The 17,765-nt window shown below is 39.0% G+C and overlaps 1 protein-coding gene across 1 annotated transcript in view; it reads right to left on the bottom strand.

Annotated features, from left to right (window-relative positions):
• The window catches only part of FAM107B (family with sequence similarity 107 member B), a 226,248-nt gene extending 208,915 nt beyond the window's left edge, over window positions 1–17,333 (bottom strand). The window contains exon 1 of the mRNA XM_064592036.1: window positions 16,905–17,333. Coding sequence (XP_064448106.1) covers window positions 16,905–17,318 — 414 coding nt within the window. The 5' untranslated portion in view covers window positions 17,319–17,333. The remainder of the gene's footprint in view (window positions 1–16,904) is intronic.
• Between the last annotated feature and the right edge of the window lie 432 nt (window positions 17,334–17,765).

The raw sequence follows: 17,765 nt of genomic DNA, 5'->3' as shown, positions 1-17,765 counted from the left end.
GATGCTTTAAAATTTCATGAAATTATACACTCAACTTTTATTTCTTAGCTTGGAATATATATATGCCCCTCAGCTCTAAATTTTCTGAAAACTTTGCATTTTTACCATCCTCTATAGTCTTTTATGGGTGGTCTCCAATAGTCAAAGCTGTAAAATGTAAATTTTAATGGTTTTATGAGGATAATTTATTTTATTTCATTCTAAGAGAAGCCAGGAAGCTATCTCTTTTCCAGTTGGGATGCAACTGAATATCTGGATTGGAAAATTCCTAAGTACACTGGGTATATCATGCACTCTCATGCCACTATGTTTAACATCTTTAGAAAGTAGAAACCTAGCATAAGAAATTGTCAGGGCTTAATAGGATCCAACAGTACATTAAAAGGATTATTCACCACGACCAAGTGGGATTTATCCCTGGGCTGCAAGGTTGGTTCAACATCCGCAAATCAATCAATGTGATACAATACATTAACAAAAGAAAGAACAAGAATCATATGATCCTCTCAATAGATGCAGAAAAAGCTTTTGACAAAGTACAGCATCCTTTCTTGATCAAAACTCTTCAGAGTATAGGGATAGAGGGTACATACCTCAATATCATAAAAGCCATCTATGAAGAACCTACAGCGAATATTATTCTCAATGGGGAAAAACTGAGAGCTTTCCCCCTAAGGTCAGGAACATGGCAGGGATGTCCACTATCACCACTGCTATTCAACATAGTACTAGAAGCCCTAGCCACAGCAATCAGAAAACAAAAAGAAATCAAAGGCATCCAAATTGGCAAAGAAGAAGTCAAACTCTCACTCTTTGCAGATGATATGATACTTTATGTGGAAAACACAAAAGACTCCACCCCAAAACTGCTAGAACTCATACAGGAATTCAGTAAAGTGGCAGGATATAAAATCAATGCACAGAAGTCAGTGGCATTCCTATACACCAACAACAAGACAGAAGAAAGAGAAATTAAGGAGTCGATCCCATTTACAATTGCACCCAAAACCATAAGATACCTGGGAATAAATCTAACCAAAGAGACAAAGGATCTGTACTCAGAAAACTATAAAATACTCATGAAAGAAATTGAGGAAGACACAAAGAAATGGAAAAACGTTCCATGCTCATGGATTGGAAGAACAAATATTGTGAAGATGTCAATGCTACCTAGAGCAATCTACACATTCAATGCCATCCCCATCAAAATACCATCCACTTTTTTCAAAGAAATGGAACAAATAATCCTAAAATTTGTATGGAACCAGAAAAGACCCCGCATAGCCAGAGGAATGTTGAAAAAGAAAAGCAAAGCCGGCGGCATCACAATTCCGGACTTCAAGCTCTATTACAAAGCTGTCATCATCAAGACAGCATGGTACTGGCACAAAAACAGACACATAGATCAATGGAACAGAATAGAGAGCCCAGAAATGGACCCTCAACTCTATGGTCAACTCATCTTCGACAAAGCAGGAAAGAATGTCCAATGGAACAAAGACAGTCTCTTCAACAAATGGTGTTGGGAAAATTGGATAGCCACATGCAGAAGAATGAAACTGGACCATTTCCTTACACCACACACAAAAATAGACTCCAAATGGTTGAAAGACCTCAATGTGAGATAGGAGTCCATCAAAATCCTAAAGGAGAACACAGGCAGCAACCTCTTCGACCTCAGCCGAAGCAACTTCTTCCTAGAAACATCGCCAAAGGCAAGGGAAGCAAGGGCAAAAATGAACTATTGGGACTTCATCAAGATAAAAAGCTTTTGCAAAGCAAAGGAAACAGTCAACAAAACCAAAAGACAACTGACAGAATGGGAGAAGATATTTGCAAATGACATATCAGATAAAGGGCTAGTATCCAAAATCTATAAAGAACTCATCAAACTCAACACCCAAAGAACAAAGAATCCAATCAAGAAATGGGCAGAAGACATGAACAGACATTTTTCCAAAGAAGACATCCAAATGGCCAACAGACACATGAAAAAGTGCTCAATATCGCTCGGCATCAGGGAAATCCAAATCAAAACCTCAATGAGATACCACCTCACACCAGTCAGAATGGCTAAAATTAACAAGTCAGGAAACGACAGATGTTGGCGGGGATGCGGAGAAAGGGGAACCCTCCTACACTGTTGGTGGGAATGCAAGCTGGTGCAGCCACTCTGGAGAACTGTATGGAGGTTCCTCAAAAAGTTGAAAATAGAGCTACCATATGATCCAGCAATTGCACTACTGGGTATTTACCCCAAAGATACAAATGTAGGGATCTGAAGGGGTACGTGCACCCTGATGTTTATAGCAGCAATGTCCACAATAGCCAAACTGTGGAAAGAGCCAAGATGTCCATCGACAGATGACTGGATAAAGAAGATGTGGTATATATATACAATGGAATATTATGCAGCCATCAAAAGGAATGAGATCTTGCCATTTGCAACGACGTGGATGGAACTGGAGGGTATTATGTTGAGTGAAATAAGTCAAACAGAGAAAGACATGTATCATATGACCTCACTGATATGAGGAATTCTTAATCACAGGAAACAAACTGAGTGTTGTTGGAGTGGGGGGTGGGGTGGGAGGGATGGGGTGACTGGGTGATAGACACTGGGGAGGGTATGTGCTCTGGTAAGCGCTGTGAATTGTGCAAGACTGTTGAATCTCAGATTTGTACCTCTGAAACAAATATTGCAATATATGTTAAGAAAAAAAAAAGAAGAAGAAGAAGGTAGCGGGAGGGGAAGAATGAAGCGGGGGAAATCGGAGGGGTAGACGAACCATGAGAGACGATGGACTCTGAAAAACAAACAGGGGCGCCTGGGTGGCTCAGTTGGTTAAGCGACTGCCTTCGGCTCAGGTCATGATCCTGGAGTCCCGGGATCGAGTCCCGCATCGGGCTCCCTGCTCAGCGGGGAGTCTGCTTCTCCCTCTGACCCTCTTCCCTCTCGTGCTCTCTGTCTCTCATTCTCTCTCTCGCAAAAAATAAAATCTTAAAAAAAAATTAAAAAAAAAAACAAACAGGGTTCTAGAGGGGAGGGGGGTGGGAGGATGGGTTAGTCTGGTGATGGGTATGAGGAGGGCACATTCTGCATGGAGCACTGGGTGTTATGCACAAACAATGAATCATGGAACACTTCATCTAAAACTAATGATGTAATGTATGGGGATTAACATAAAAATAAAAAATTTAAAAAAAAGAAATAATGATATATAAAAAAAAAAAAAAGAAAAGAAATTGTCAGGGCTTAAAAGGAATGGGGTGGGATTCCCACCAGCTCATATCCCCCTTGTTGGGAGGTAGGGAGCATGAAAGGGAACTAGAAAACTAATATTTCCATGGATTTATAAGTTGTTTTCTATTAAAAAAACATTTTTATATCAAATCATCTGTCTAGCAGAAATCTTCCTTAATAGGATATTTGTTTTTATAGGTAGCCTAAAATTCTGTTCTATAAAGGAAGGAAAGATTTCATTCTAAAGAAATGCAGGAAAACTAGTTTGTACCAGAAAATGGAAATTCAGCCTAGCAGACTTGCTCTCCATAATGCTTATATAAGGGGGATGCAGAGTTAAGAGTGAGATGAGGGGTGATAGATGTTTACACACAAATTTACAATATGCTTCTAAGTAGTACTGCCCTCTACAGATGGTACTCTCAAGGCTCAACTCCAAGACAACTTTAAGACATTGAAAATAAAAATAAATTTGTTGAATGAGATCAGTTTCCTATAGGGGTGAATACCTCCAAGAGCTTTTCTACTAAAAGGTATTCAGGAGTCTTTCCAACACCAAATTCCAATTAACATGGCTTTGATGTAGCTCCAACAAAACATGGCTGGAATCTGATTCTAACCAAGGAAGCTGAAACCCAATTAATTAAACCATCCCAGGTCTTAAGAAAGACTGTGCCAGTAAAAGAGGAATGATGGGCATGGAGCCTAGACAAGGAGAGCAGAATAAACAGGTATTTAGTTATTGGTAGCATGAGTTCTGCACTGCCCAAGGAAGTCATGCTTTGACTGGTTGAATTGAGTTTCCTAGTCTGCTGAAAGCGTTACCCTTAGAGTAGAAATTATTCAGATGTTTACCTCCACTGAGTCCCAGTTTCCCCATCAGTATGAACCATAGGAGATAAGTTCTGAGAGGTAATTGGGGATACTTTGTATAGGGGCCTGCAGGCCCCTGTGAAGACCTGACTTTTAATATTAGGGAAGGGGGGAGCCATTGGAAGGTTTTGAGCAGAAGAGTGATTGGGATTATCAGGAACTAACATTGTAAAAGGATAGAAGGATCAAATTATCTAATCCACATAAGGCACTTAGCACCATGCCTAGTCCATTAATAGTGCTCAATAATGGGTAATCATGATTATAAATATCATACTTCAGTGAAGCTATCAAAGTAGCTCTTCTTCACCAAGAATAAATCATGAAGAAATAGAAAATCTGAATAGACCTATAACTAGTAAGGAGATTAAATCAGTAACCAAAAACCTCCCAACAAAGAAAAGCCTTGGACCAGATAGCTTCACTGGTGAATTCTACCAAACCTGTAAAGAATTAATACCAATCCTTCTCAAACTCTTCCAAAACTAATTGAAGAGGAGGGACCACTTCCTAAATCATTCTGTGTGGCCAGCATTAACCTGATACCCAAGTTAGATAAAGACATAACAAGAAAAGAAAACTAGAGACCAATATCCCTGATGACTATTGATGCAAACCTCCTCAACAAAATCCTAGTGAGCAGAATTCCACCACATGTTAAGAAGATTATATGATGACCAAGTGGGATTTATTCCTGGAATGCAAGGATAGTTCAATATACAAAATATCAATCACTATTGGACAAAATTAACAGAATAAAGGAAAAAATAGTCATATCAATTGATGCAGAAAAAGCACTGGTTAAATTTAACATTCTTTCATGATAAAAATACACAACAGGGTAGGAATAGAAGGAAAGTAAGTACTTCAACACAATAAAGGCCATATATAAAAAACCCACACTGTACTCAATGGTAGCATCATACCCAATGGTGAAAGACTGAAAGTTTATCCTCTAAGATCAGGAACAAAACAAGGATGTTAACTTTTGCACTTCTATCCAACTAAGTGTTGTTGAATAGCATTGGAAGTTCCAGCCAAAGCAATTAGAGAAGAAACAGAAATAAAAGGCATCCAAATTGAAAAGGAAGAAGTAAAATTATCTCTGTTCACAGATGATATACTCTTACATGTAGAAACCATAAAGATTACACACACACACATACACACACACACATGGGCACACACACACACTATTATAAGTAATAAATGAATTCAGCAAAATTTCAGGACACAAAACACATGGACAAAAATCAATTGCATTTCTATACACCAATAATGAACAATCTGAAAAGGAAATTAAGAAAACAATTTCATTTACAATAGTATCAAAATTGGAGATAAACTTAGCCTGTGGCAAAGGACTTTTATACTGAAAACTACAAAACATTGCTGAAAGTAATTAAAGAAGACACAAATAAGTGGAAAGATAAACTGTATTAATGGATTAGAAGACCCAATATTGTTGTGAATACTACCCAAAGCAATCTAAAGATTCACTGAAATCCCTATCAAATGGTGTTTTTTTACAGAAATAGAAAAAAATCCATCCTGAAATTCATATGAAATCTCAAGTGATCCCAAATAGCCAAAACAATCTTGAAAAAGAAGAACAAAGTTGGAGGTTTCATGCTTACTGGTTCCAAAACTTACTACAAAGCTACAGTAATCAAAACAGAGTATTGCATGGTGACTAACATAATAAAATAAAATAAAATAATTAAAAAACCAGTGTGTTACTGGCATAAAAACAAACAAGTAGACCTGGGCGCCTGGGTGGCTCAGATGGTTAAGCGTCTGCCTTCGGCTCAGGTCATGATCCCAGAGTCCTGGGATCGAGCCCCACATCAGGCTCCTGGCTCAGCGGGGAGTCTGCTTCTCCCTCTTCCTCTGCTTCTCCCACTGCTCATGCTCTCTCTCTATATATATCTCTGTGTCTCAAATGAATAAATAAAATCTTAAAAAAAAAAAAAAACCAAGTAAACCAATGAAATGTAGTAGAGTACCCAGAAATAAACCCTCACATATATGGTGAAATGATTTTTCACAAGAGTGCCAAGACTGGGTGCCTGGGTGGCTCAGTTGGTTAAGCGACTGCCTTCGGCTCAGGTCATGATCCTGGAGTCCTGGGATCGAGTCCCACGTCGGGCTCCCTGCTCAGCAGGGAGTCTGCTTCTCCCTCTGACCCTCCCCCCTCTCATGTGCTCTCTCTCAAATAAATAAATAAAATCTTTAAAAAAAAAAAAAGAGTGCCAAGACCATTCAATGGGGGAATGATAGTCTTTTCTTTTATTTTTTTTATTATGTTATGTTAATCACCATACATTACATCATTAGTTTTTTATGTAGTGTTCCATGATTCATTGTTTGCGTATAACACCCAGTGCTCCATTCAGTACATGCCCTCTTTAATACCCATCATCAGACTAACCCATCCCCCACCCCCTCCCCTCTAGAACCCTCAGTTTGTTTCTCAAGAGTCCATAGTCTCTTGTGGTTCGTCTCCCCCTCTGAAAGGACAGTCTTTTCAACAAATAGTGTTGGGAAAATTGGATATCCACATGCAAAAGAATGCTTTTGGACCCTTACTTTGCACCATATACAAAAATTAACTCAGAATAGATCAAAGACCTAAACATAAGAGCTAAAATTATAAAACTCTTAGAGGAATACATAGAGAAAAAGCTTGATGGTATTAGATTGGGCAATGATTTCTTGAATGGGACACCAAAAGCACAGACAACAAAAGAAAAAAATAGATAAATTGGGTTTTGTCAAAATTAAAATTTTTGTACATCAAAGGACACTAATTCAAACAACAAAAAATAACTCAATTTAAAAAATAGGCAAAGCCTTGAATAGGCATTTCTCCAAAGATCACAAATGCCAATAAGCACATGAAAAGATGCTCGATATCATTAATCATTAGAGAAATGAAAATCAAAACCACAATGAGATACCACTTCATTCTCATTATGGTGACTATTATCAAAACAAATGAACAAACACTTTAGAAACAAATGGTGGCATGAATGTGGAGAAATCGGAGCCTTTGTGCATTGCTGGTGGGAATATTTGGTACAACCACTGTAGAAAACAATATGTCAGTTCCTTGAAAAATTAAAGATAGAATTACCATATGGTACAGCAATTCCACTTCTGGGTATATATATTCAGAAGAATTGAAAACAGGGTCTTGAAGAGATATTTGTAAACCCATGTTCATAACAGCATTATTCTCAGTTGCCAAAAGGTAGAAATGACATAAACATCCATTGACAGATGAATGTGTAAACAAAATGGGGCATGTACATATGAGGGAATATTATTCAGCTTTAACAAGGAAGGATATGCTGACACATGTTTCCACATGGATGAACCTTGAGGACAATATGCTAAGTGAAATAAGCTGGATGCAAAAGTGTAATTACACTTACACAGGTACTGAGAATAATTAAACTTATAGAGACAGAAAGTAGAGTGGTGATTGCCAGGGGATGAGGAAAAGGGTAAATGGTGAATGGGGAGTTAGTGTTTTATGAATATAGAGTCTGAGTTCCAGAAGATGAAAAGAGTTCTAGAGATGGATGGTAGTGATGGTTGTACATCACTGTGGAAATACTTAATGCCACAGAACTGTATATTTTAAAATAATTAAAATTGTAAATTTTATGTAATGTATATTTTACTATCATAAAAAAATGTCTCCCCCCCCCCCCCGAATCTGTACTCTCCAACAAATTTCTGGTTATCATTTCTCTTTTTGGACAATTTTCCTGTGTAGAAAATACACGGCTTAGTAAGCCCTACCCTGACAGTCTTCAAGGCTGACAACTAACAGTCATTCTGATTTATACATCAGGCTCTTTTAAGTGTGGGTGTCAAGGAACTACATCTTACAGAAGGATAACTGACAAAACTTTATTTCTAGATGGTATTATCACGACTCAGACCCCAAAAAATCAGTGACAGCTTAAGCCTAGGCTCTAGGGAAGTCTTGGTTACCTCTTCTCTGTCTTGTAGCAAAAACCAGCCTGTTATAAAAAGCAATGCAGTTGTCAACTCCAAGATAGGCCCTGTTTTCCCTTCCTTATTATAAAACTAACTTTTATTATTATTATTTTTTAAATATCTTACAATTTTATTTGTCAATTTTACTACAATGGAGCTAAAAAATTTTAGTCTCATTATATTGGTTCTTCATTGAATTGATAAAATAATAATATATATATATTTAAAAACTCCATCATTCTGTCTTTTTTTTAATTTTATTTTATTATGTTATGTTAATCACCACACATTACATCATTAGGTTTTTTTTTGTTTGTTTGTTTTTTAAGATTTTATTTATTTATTTGAGACAGAGAGAATGAGAGAGAGAGAGAGCACATGAGAGGGGGGAGGGCCAGAGGCAGAAGCAGGCTCCCTGCCGAGCAGGGAGCCCAATGCAGGACTCGATCCTGGGACTCCAGGATCATGACCCGAGCCGAAGGCAGTCGCTTAACCAACTGAGCCACCCAGGCGCCCACATCATTAGTTTTTGATGTAGTGTTCCATGAGTCATTGTTTGCGTATAACACCCAGTGCTCCATTCAGTACGTGCCCTCTTTAATACCCATCATCAGGCTAACCCATCCCCCCACCCCCCTCCCCTCTAGAACCCTCAGTTTGTTTCTCAGAGTCCATAGTCTCTCATGGTTCATCTCCCCCTCTGATTCCCCGCCTTCATTTTTCCCTTCCTAATATCTTCTTCTTTTTTTTAACATATAATGTATTATTTGTTTCAGAGGCACAGGTCTGTGATTCAACAGTCCTACACAATTCACAGTACTCACCAAAGCACATACCCTCCCCAATGTCTATCACCCAGCCACCCCATCCCTCCCACCCGACCCCCCACTCCAGCAACCCTCAGTTTGTTTCCTGAGATTAAGAATTCCTCATATCAGTGAGATCATATGATACATGTCTTTCTCTGATTGACTTATTTCGCTCAGCATAATACCCTCCAATTCCATCTACGTCATTGCAAATGGCAAGATTGCATTCCTTTTGATGACTGTATAATATTCCGTGTGTGTGTGTGTGTGTGTGTGTGTGTGTGTATACCAGATCTTCTTTTTTTTTTTTTTTTTTTTTATACCAGATCTTCTTTATCCATTCATCTGTTGATGGACATCTTGGCTCTTTACATAGTTTGGCTATTGTGGACATTGCTGCTATAAACATCAGGGTGCATGTACCCATTCAGATCCCTACATTTGTATCTTTGGGGTAAAACCCAGTAGTGCAATTGCTGGATCATATGGTAGCTCTATTTTCAACTTTTTGAAGAACATCCATACTGTTTTCCAGAGTGGCTGCACCAGTTTGCATTCCCACCAACAGTGTAGGAGGGTTCCCCTTTCTCCGCATCCCCACCAACATCTGTCATTTCCTGACTTGTTAATTTTAGCCATTCTGACTGGTGTGAGGTGGTATCTCATTGAGGTTTTGATTTGGATTTCCCTGATGCTGAGCAATGTTGAGCACTTTTTCATGTGTCTGTTGGCCATTTGGATGTCTTCTTTGGAAAAATGTCTGTTCATGTCTTCTGCCCATTTCTTGATGGATCATTTGTTCTTTGGGTGTTGAGTTTAAGAAGTCCTTTATAGATTTTGGATACTAGCCCTTTATCTGATTTCATATTTAAAGGGTCTATCCAACAAGAAGATCTAACAATTGTAAATATCTATGCCCCTAACATGGGAGTAGCCAATTATATAAGCCAATTAATAACAAAAGCAAAGAAACACATCGACAACAATACAATAATAGTAGGGCACTTTAACAGCCCCCTCACTGAAATGGACAGATCATCTAAGCAAAAGATCAACAAGGAAATAAAGACTTTAAATGACACACCAGACCAAATGGACTTCACAGATATATTCAGAACATTCCATCCCAAAGCAACAGAATACACATTCTTCTCTAGTGCCCATGGAACAGTCTCCAGAATAGATCACATTCTAGGTCACATATCAGGTCGTAACCAGTACCAAAAGATTGGGATCATTCCCTGCATATTTTCAGACCACAATGCTTTGAAACTAGAACTCAATCACAAGAAGAAAGTCGGAAAGAACTCAAATACAGGAGGCTAAAGAGCATCCTACTAAGAATGGGTCAACCAGGAAATTAATGAAGAATTTAAAAAATTCATGTAAACAAATCAAAATGAAAACACAACTGTTCAAAATATTTGGGATGCAGCAAAGGCAATCCTAAGAGGAAAATATATAGCAGTACAAGACTTTCTCAAGAAACAAGAAAGGTCTCAAATACACAACCTAACCCTACACCTAAAGGAGCTGGAGAAAGAACAGCAAATACCCAGCAGGATAAGAGAAATAATAAAGATCAGAGCAGAAATCAAGGAAATAGAAACCAAAAGAACAGTAGAACAGATCAATGAAACTAGGAGCTGGTTCTTTGAAAGAATTAGTAAGATTGATAAACCCCTGGCCAGACTTATCAAAAAGAAAAGAGAAATGACCCAAATCAACAAAATCATGAATGAAAGAGGAGAGATCACAACCAACACCAAAGAAATACAAACAATTATAATAACATATTATGAGCAACTCTATGCCAGCAAATTAGTTAATCTGGAAGAAATGGATGCATTCCTAGAGATGTATCAACTACCAAAACTGAACAGACCTATAACCACTAAGGAAATTTGAAGCAGTCATCAAAAATCTCCCAACAAACAAGAGCCCAGGGCCAGATGGCTTCCCAGAGGAATTCTACCAAACATTTAAAGAAGAATTAATACCTATTCTTCTGAAACTGTTCCAAAAAATAGAAATGGAAGGAAAACTTCCAAACTCATTTTATGAGGTCACCATTACCTTGATCCCAAAACCAAAGACCCCATCAAAAAGGAGAATTACAGACCAATATCTCTGATGAACATGGATGCAAAAATTCTCACCAAAATACTAGCCATAGGATCCAACAGTACATTAAAATGATTATTCACCACAACCAAGTGGGATTTATTCCTGGGCTGCAAGGTTGGTTCAACATCTGCAAATCAATCAATGTGATACAATACATTAATAAAAGGAAGAACAAGAACCATATGATCCTCTCAATAGATGCAGAAAAAGCATTTGACAAAGTACAGCATCCTTTCTTGATCAAAAGTCTTCAGAGTATAGGGATAGAGGGTACACATCTCAATATCATAAAAGCCATCTATGAAAAACCCACAGTGAATATCATTCTCAATGGGGAGAAACTGAGAGCTTTCCCCCTAAGGTCAGGAACACGGCAGGGATGTCCACTATCACCACTGCTATTCAACATAGTACTAGAAGCCCTAGCCACAGCAGTCAGACAACAAAAAGAAAAGGCATCCAAATTGGCAAAGAAGAAGTCAAACTCTCACTGTTTGCAGATGATATGCTACTTTATGTGGAAAACCCAAAAGACTCCACCCCAAAACTGCTAGGACTCATACAGGAATTCAGTAAAGTGGCAGAATATAAAATCAATGCACAGAAATCAGTGGCATTCCTATACACCAACAACAAGACAGAAGAAAGAGAAATTAAGGAGTCGATCCCATTTACAATTGCACCCAAAAGCATAAGATACCTAGGAATAAATCTAACCAAAGAGGCAAAGGATCTATACTCAGAAAACTATAAAATACTCATGAAAGAAACTGAGGAAGACGCAAAGAAATGGAAAAACGTTCCATGCTCATGGATTGGAAGAACAAATATTGTGACGATGTCAATCCTACCTAGATCAATCTACACATTCAATGATCTCACTATCAAAATACCATCCACTTTTTTCAAAAAAATGGAACAAATAATCCTAAAATTTGTATGGAACCAGAAAAGACCCCGAATAGCCAGAGGAATGTTGAAAAAGAAAAGCAAAGCTGGCGGCATCACAATTCCGGACTTCCAGCTCTATTACAAAGCTGTCATCATCAAGACAGTAGGGTACTGGCACAAAAACAGACACATAGATCAATGGAACTGAATAGAGAGCCCAGAAATGGACCCTCAACTCTATGGTCAACTAATCTTCGACAAAGCAGGAAAGAATGTCCAATGGAAAAAAGACAGTCTCTTCAACAAATGGTGTTGGGAAAACTGGACAGCCACATGCAGAAGAATGAAACTGGACCATTTCCTTACACCACACACAAAAATAGACTCCAAATGGTTGAAAGACCTCAATGTGAGACAGGAGTCCATCAAAATCCTAAAGGAGAACGGAGCAACCTCTTTGACCTCAGCCGCAGCAACTTCTTTCTAGAAACATCGCCAAAGGCAAGGGAAGCAAGGGCAAAAATGAACTATTGGGACTTCATCAAGATAAAAAGCTTTTGTACAGCAAAGGAAACAGTCAACAAAATCAAAAGACAACCGACAGAATGGGAGAAGATATTTCCTTATTATAAAACTAACTTTTAGTTAAAGATACCCAGGAAAGGGGCGCCTGGGTGGCTCAGTCACTTGTGCAACTGACTCTTGGTTTCAACTCAGGTAATGATTTCAAGGTCCTGATTTTGAGCCCTGTGTCAGGCTCCGTGCTCAGCGGGGAGTCTGCTTGAGATTCTCTCTCCTTCTCCCTCTGCTCCTCACCCAACTCATACCTTTGTGCATGCAGTCTCTCACTCTCTCTCTTGCTTTCTCTCTCTCTCAAATAAATAAATAAATAAATCTTTAAAAAAATAAATACCCAGGAATGATTTCCCAAGCCACAATTACTTTCTCTTCCTGTGTTAGACAGTCTACTTTGTTGGAGTAAGAACTGGATAAAAACTTAACTATTGCTGTAGAAAGTCTCTGAAACTACCAAACTATTCTAAAGTCCTCAGCTGCTTCATGTGGGAACACATGTGGGAATGTTCCTTTTTTTTTTTTTTAAGATTTTCTTTATTTATTAGAGAGAGAGAGCACAAGCAGGGGGAGCGGCAGTCAGAGGGAGAGAGAGAAGCAGATTCCCTGCTGAGCAGGGAGTGGGACATGGGGCTCAATTCCAGGACCCTGGAATCATGACCCAAGCCAAAGGCAGATGCTTAACTGACTGAGCCACCAGGCACCCCAACTGTGTCTTTCTTATACTGCCAACACTGTGAAGGGAGACAGAGGAGAAAAATAGCACCATTCAACTAGGAAGGCAATTTTAAAAGAATAAGGTAGAAACCCTTCTTCTCCATATATTCCAGCCTCCCCTGTCTTCCCAAGGCTAAGATGGGAGCCTCTTCCATTTGCTCTTATGGGTGTCCATTGTTGAGCCATAAGCCTTCTCATATTGCATTGACACCACCTGTTTACTCTATCTCCCACTGGAATGGAAGCAATTTCACAAACTGTGTCTTAAGTCTTTGTTACCTTGGGGCTAGGACTGTCCTGGCACACAGTAAGAACACAATAACTCTTGGCCAGAAAAACAAACAGCATACTGCTGTGTTTCATTAACTCTATAATCCCACCAATTATTAGACACTTCAATTGTAAGACCACTAAGAAAGATTAAAAAATTACAATCAGAAGATACCAGAAGTTTTAAGACATTCCAGTGTTAGGGTTATTATCACCTTGATTTCAGGCCTGGAACAGGGAAGAGATGGCCGCAAAAAGGTGCAAGAGTAATTGGCATCAGTTCATAAATAGAGATATGTGCATATACATTTATACAAACAAAAACCTTTTTTAATTAGTTCACTTGGCCTATCTTGAGCTTTTCCTCTCAGACCAGATGTTGTTTCAGATTTTAAAGAATCACCCTTTTGTCTGAACACCAGGTAACTAAAAATAGGTAGAAGGACTTGTCCCTATTTCTTAGCTATTGTTATATTCTGAGGCTGAGCTCTAAAAAAGAGTATTATTTGTTGTCTCCACCAAGGCAGTTTAAATGATGAGGATCAGTGAATTAAAGGGGAAATACTTTTGCCTCCAGGCAAGATTATAATAAAAGAAGCTCATTCATCATCTGCTGAGGGGAAACATGTCACTATAAAAATTACTAGGTAATGAAAAATTGGGGCAGTCCCATGGCACTTTTAATCAGAAGATCTCAAAACAATCCCACCATGTCATCAACAAAGTCTTGTCATCAACAGGATGCAAAGTGGAAAGTGTCCCTTTCCATAGTGTTATATATCATGAATCTAAGATTTTTAAGAGGTTAAGCAAATTAATAAAAAGCAAATAATGATGATCATTATATACACAGATACATTTACGTATAAATACATACACACAAAATTTTAATTTAGTTGCATATCAAGTGAGATCATGTGTGAATATTTGATTGTAAATCCCTAAACACCACACAAGCAATAATAAGGAGCTGAGTTTCAGTCCTGTCTCTACCACTTCCTCCCCCTGTGACCTTAGGCAAGTGTCTTACCTTCTCTAAGTGTCAGAGGATCATAAGAATATGCGCCTCACTGTAACAAGGGTCCATGGGATGCTCCCTGTAAAGCACTTAGAAGAATGGCTGGCATATGGCAAGTGCTCTGTAAATATTAGCTCCTTGCATTTGAACTACAGTAGATGCCCATTTACCAGCCCCACAGGACACACTTCTCCCACGCAGCCTGGCCTTAGTGTCACAATGTTTTCATTTCATCACTCCCAGTTTGGTCTCTCTTCTCTCCCCACCCAGTCTGGGACCCATACAACTACTACATTTGCTACCCCTTGGGGTCCTTTCTTCTTTGGCCCTTCCACCTCACCTTCCTGCTGTTCCTTTTATGATATCCTCAGGCCGGGATCTTTATAATGACCCCATCTCTGTCTTCTCAACTCTAATCCATCCTGCATAGCTTTACCTGTTTATGAAATCCTAAGCATGACCTTTCTCTGCCCAAAATTCTCACAGATTCCCCACTGCCTACTAAGTCCACTTCTGACCACAGCATTCAAGACATCCCACTTTTGGCTTCCATCTACCTTTCCAGGTATCTCTCCAACTTAGCCAATCTGATGTACCTATCCCTACGCTACATTCCCCCACATCCATGGTTTTGTTCATACAATTTTCTTTTATTGCAATGTCCTCCCCTTTATCTCTGCCTTTAAAAATCCTAACCCTCCTTCTAAACCAATCTCAAATTCCACCTCCACTGCAGTGTACCTTTCCAACCTCCTTTGAACTGGCTTATGTGTGTCTTCTTTGGGATACTTACATTTAATCTTGCATTGGGGTCGATTCCATCATAAGGCCTGCCTCACCTCTGTAGTCTATCCATGACTTTGCTCATACAAGTGGACAATAAATATGGATGTTACCCGCTGTGCTTAACTGGTTATATTTGAATACACATACTTACTTTGAGCCTCTGTGTCACATATGCCACTAAAACAGGAAGATAAAGTCAAATCAACCCTTTGTATTTGCTGCTGTATTTAGCAATATAGGGTGGGTCCTAGGTTGTTGGAATCTCTACCCAACAGAATCTTCCAGCTCATCAAACCAATACATCATTGATTCCTTTAACATGCAACAAATAAAAACTTGGCCATGATGTCCACTCAGCTAACTACAGTACTACTAAAAATATCTTAATCTGGATATGAATTTAAACTGAAAATTGAACAATACATGTTTTTGCTTGTATTTGTTTGATTGGGTTTTGATTTAGTGATGCTAAGGGGAAAAAAACAAACCATCACAGTTCTTGCTGTAACAGAGGGCTTAGTGAAATCCTTTATCCAATCTCAGAATAGAAAGATGTAGACAATAGAGCTAAGATGCAGTAATTTAAGATAAGCCTGTAAAATATCAAATGAAACTATTTTTAAAAACACGTGTTAACCCTATCTTCACTGTTTAATAGTTTTCAATGTTAATGAGGCCTCTTGAAGTCAGACAAAATATGATTTGTTAAACTAGATGGAAAACAGTGATTTTTGAAAATCAGAGTATCTTAGTAATGGATCCCCAAAGACTTCTCAGTTTTTTAAGTCTGGTCCTAAGCTACTTGGCCAGGAATATGACTGAAAAATGCTCTAGAGGTATCTCTGGAAAACACCATTCAAGAAACCCTGCCTCTTGCGATTACAAAGAACTTTGACATGACTGTGTAGCCCAATCTAATCAGAATAGTCAACAATTAAAATTCAGTAATGCTTCCAACAAGAAGACAGATTAAATAAATAACCCAAGATGATGCCTTTGGAGAGCAGCAAGATTTCTTTTGAAATAACTCCTTCTCCTGCCTCTAAGTTGAGAAACGTTCACGGGAACACCCATATTATGAATAGTTTTACAGGTCAGTTCCTTTCTTTACTGCTATGCATACAGTGATCATCATTTCCAAATTTTCCCAAACTGCTTTGATACCACATGATTCATTTTAAATAGGGGCAGTTTCTTAATTCTATAATCAAATCTTTTATATTGTGGATTTTCATATAAATAAATTCATGTACCAGTTAAAAAAAAAAAAAACTTTCCCAGACGACCTTACCCCTTATCTTTTATTCAGACACTGTTGGCTCCGGAGAACCATGGGCAGTTAATGAAAGGCCAGTTTTGGCCATTGCTAAGGCCCAAGTGCTTATTCTCATTGCCTCCCTCTATATCCTCTGAGAAGCTTATGAGAATTTAAAAGGCTTTACACACTTCCTCTCACTAGTAAGAGTTCCCTTCAATGTCTTATTCACTAAAAGTATTAAGCAAGTTTGTTTCCTGAAGGCATCCACCAAATACCAGAACTCTCCTCCAACACCATTCCTTCCATAAGAGCATTGGGAAAACTCACCATTGGCATTTCAATAATTGATGGTCTGGGGATAGAAGTCTGGAAAGTAACTGCTTCACAGTCCGATTTACCTTCTAGTGACCCAGGTGAATCCTCAGGGGTCTCAGCAGGCTGGTTGGCAGTGTGGTTACTTGAATTCAGTTTTGCACTGCCATTTTTCTCTGAGCAGATGCCAGAATCTCGCCTTTTCTCTGAAGTTCCTTCTTCCCCTTTCCAGTGACTTGAGTGCCTCCCTGCTTTGGCCATGGGCTGAACATAGATGGTGGAATGAGTATCAGCTGCGCTGGGCTGATCAAAGGGTGCATTCTCCCTTGTATTCCCAAAACAAGCAAGCAGAGCTGAGCATGGAAAAGGATGCATCCTTCTAGATGGAGATTTCAGTCTTTTGGTGAGCCTTGCTTTCCATGTGGACATGACCTGCAGTGAAACATTGCAAAGTTCAAGGCGGGGGAAACGTTCCCAGGGGTTCAGATCACCTCCAGTTTCCTTATAGTAACTATTTCCTTGCCTAAAGAGAAGGACTTTCTAGTGGTTACCCCTAAATAGATTAGGAGATGGCAATGCTACCCTCCCTTGGAGACACTTAGCAGCCAGCTCCCCTTTGGGAAGCGTCTGTCCCGGGGTGATTTCACGCTCTTCCTTCCTTGATGCTGTCAGTGGCTAAAGAAAGCTGTCTGTGAGGCGTGTGTTGGCTTGGGTTACAGTCCCCAGGCAGGGCAGACGCTTCAGTGTAAGGTAGTGCCAAGTCCAAAGACAGTTGCTTCAGGTTACCTTGAAGGCATAAAGATAATGTAGCCTGATAGCATCCGCCATAATAGCGTCAGCCTGTGTATCAATAACATCATAACAGCAGCATAACCT

Source organism: Mirounga angustirostris, unplaced genomic scaffold, assembly GCF_029215605.1.
Source record: "Mirounga angustirostris isolate CCGP_5_RB_7025 unplaced genomic scaffold, mMirAng1.0.hap1 SCAF_5, whole genome shotgun sequence".
Lineage (NCBI taxonomy): Eukaryota > Metazoa > Chordata > Mammalia > Carnivora > Phocidae > Mirounga > Mirounga angustirostris.
Note: the sequence above shows the minus strand (reverse complement) of the source record. Positions and strands in the feature narration are given on the sequence as shown.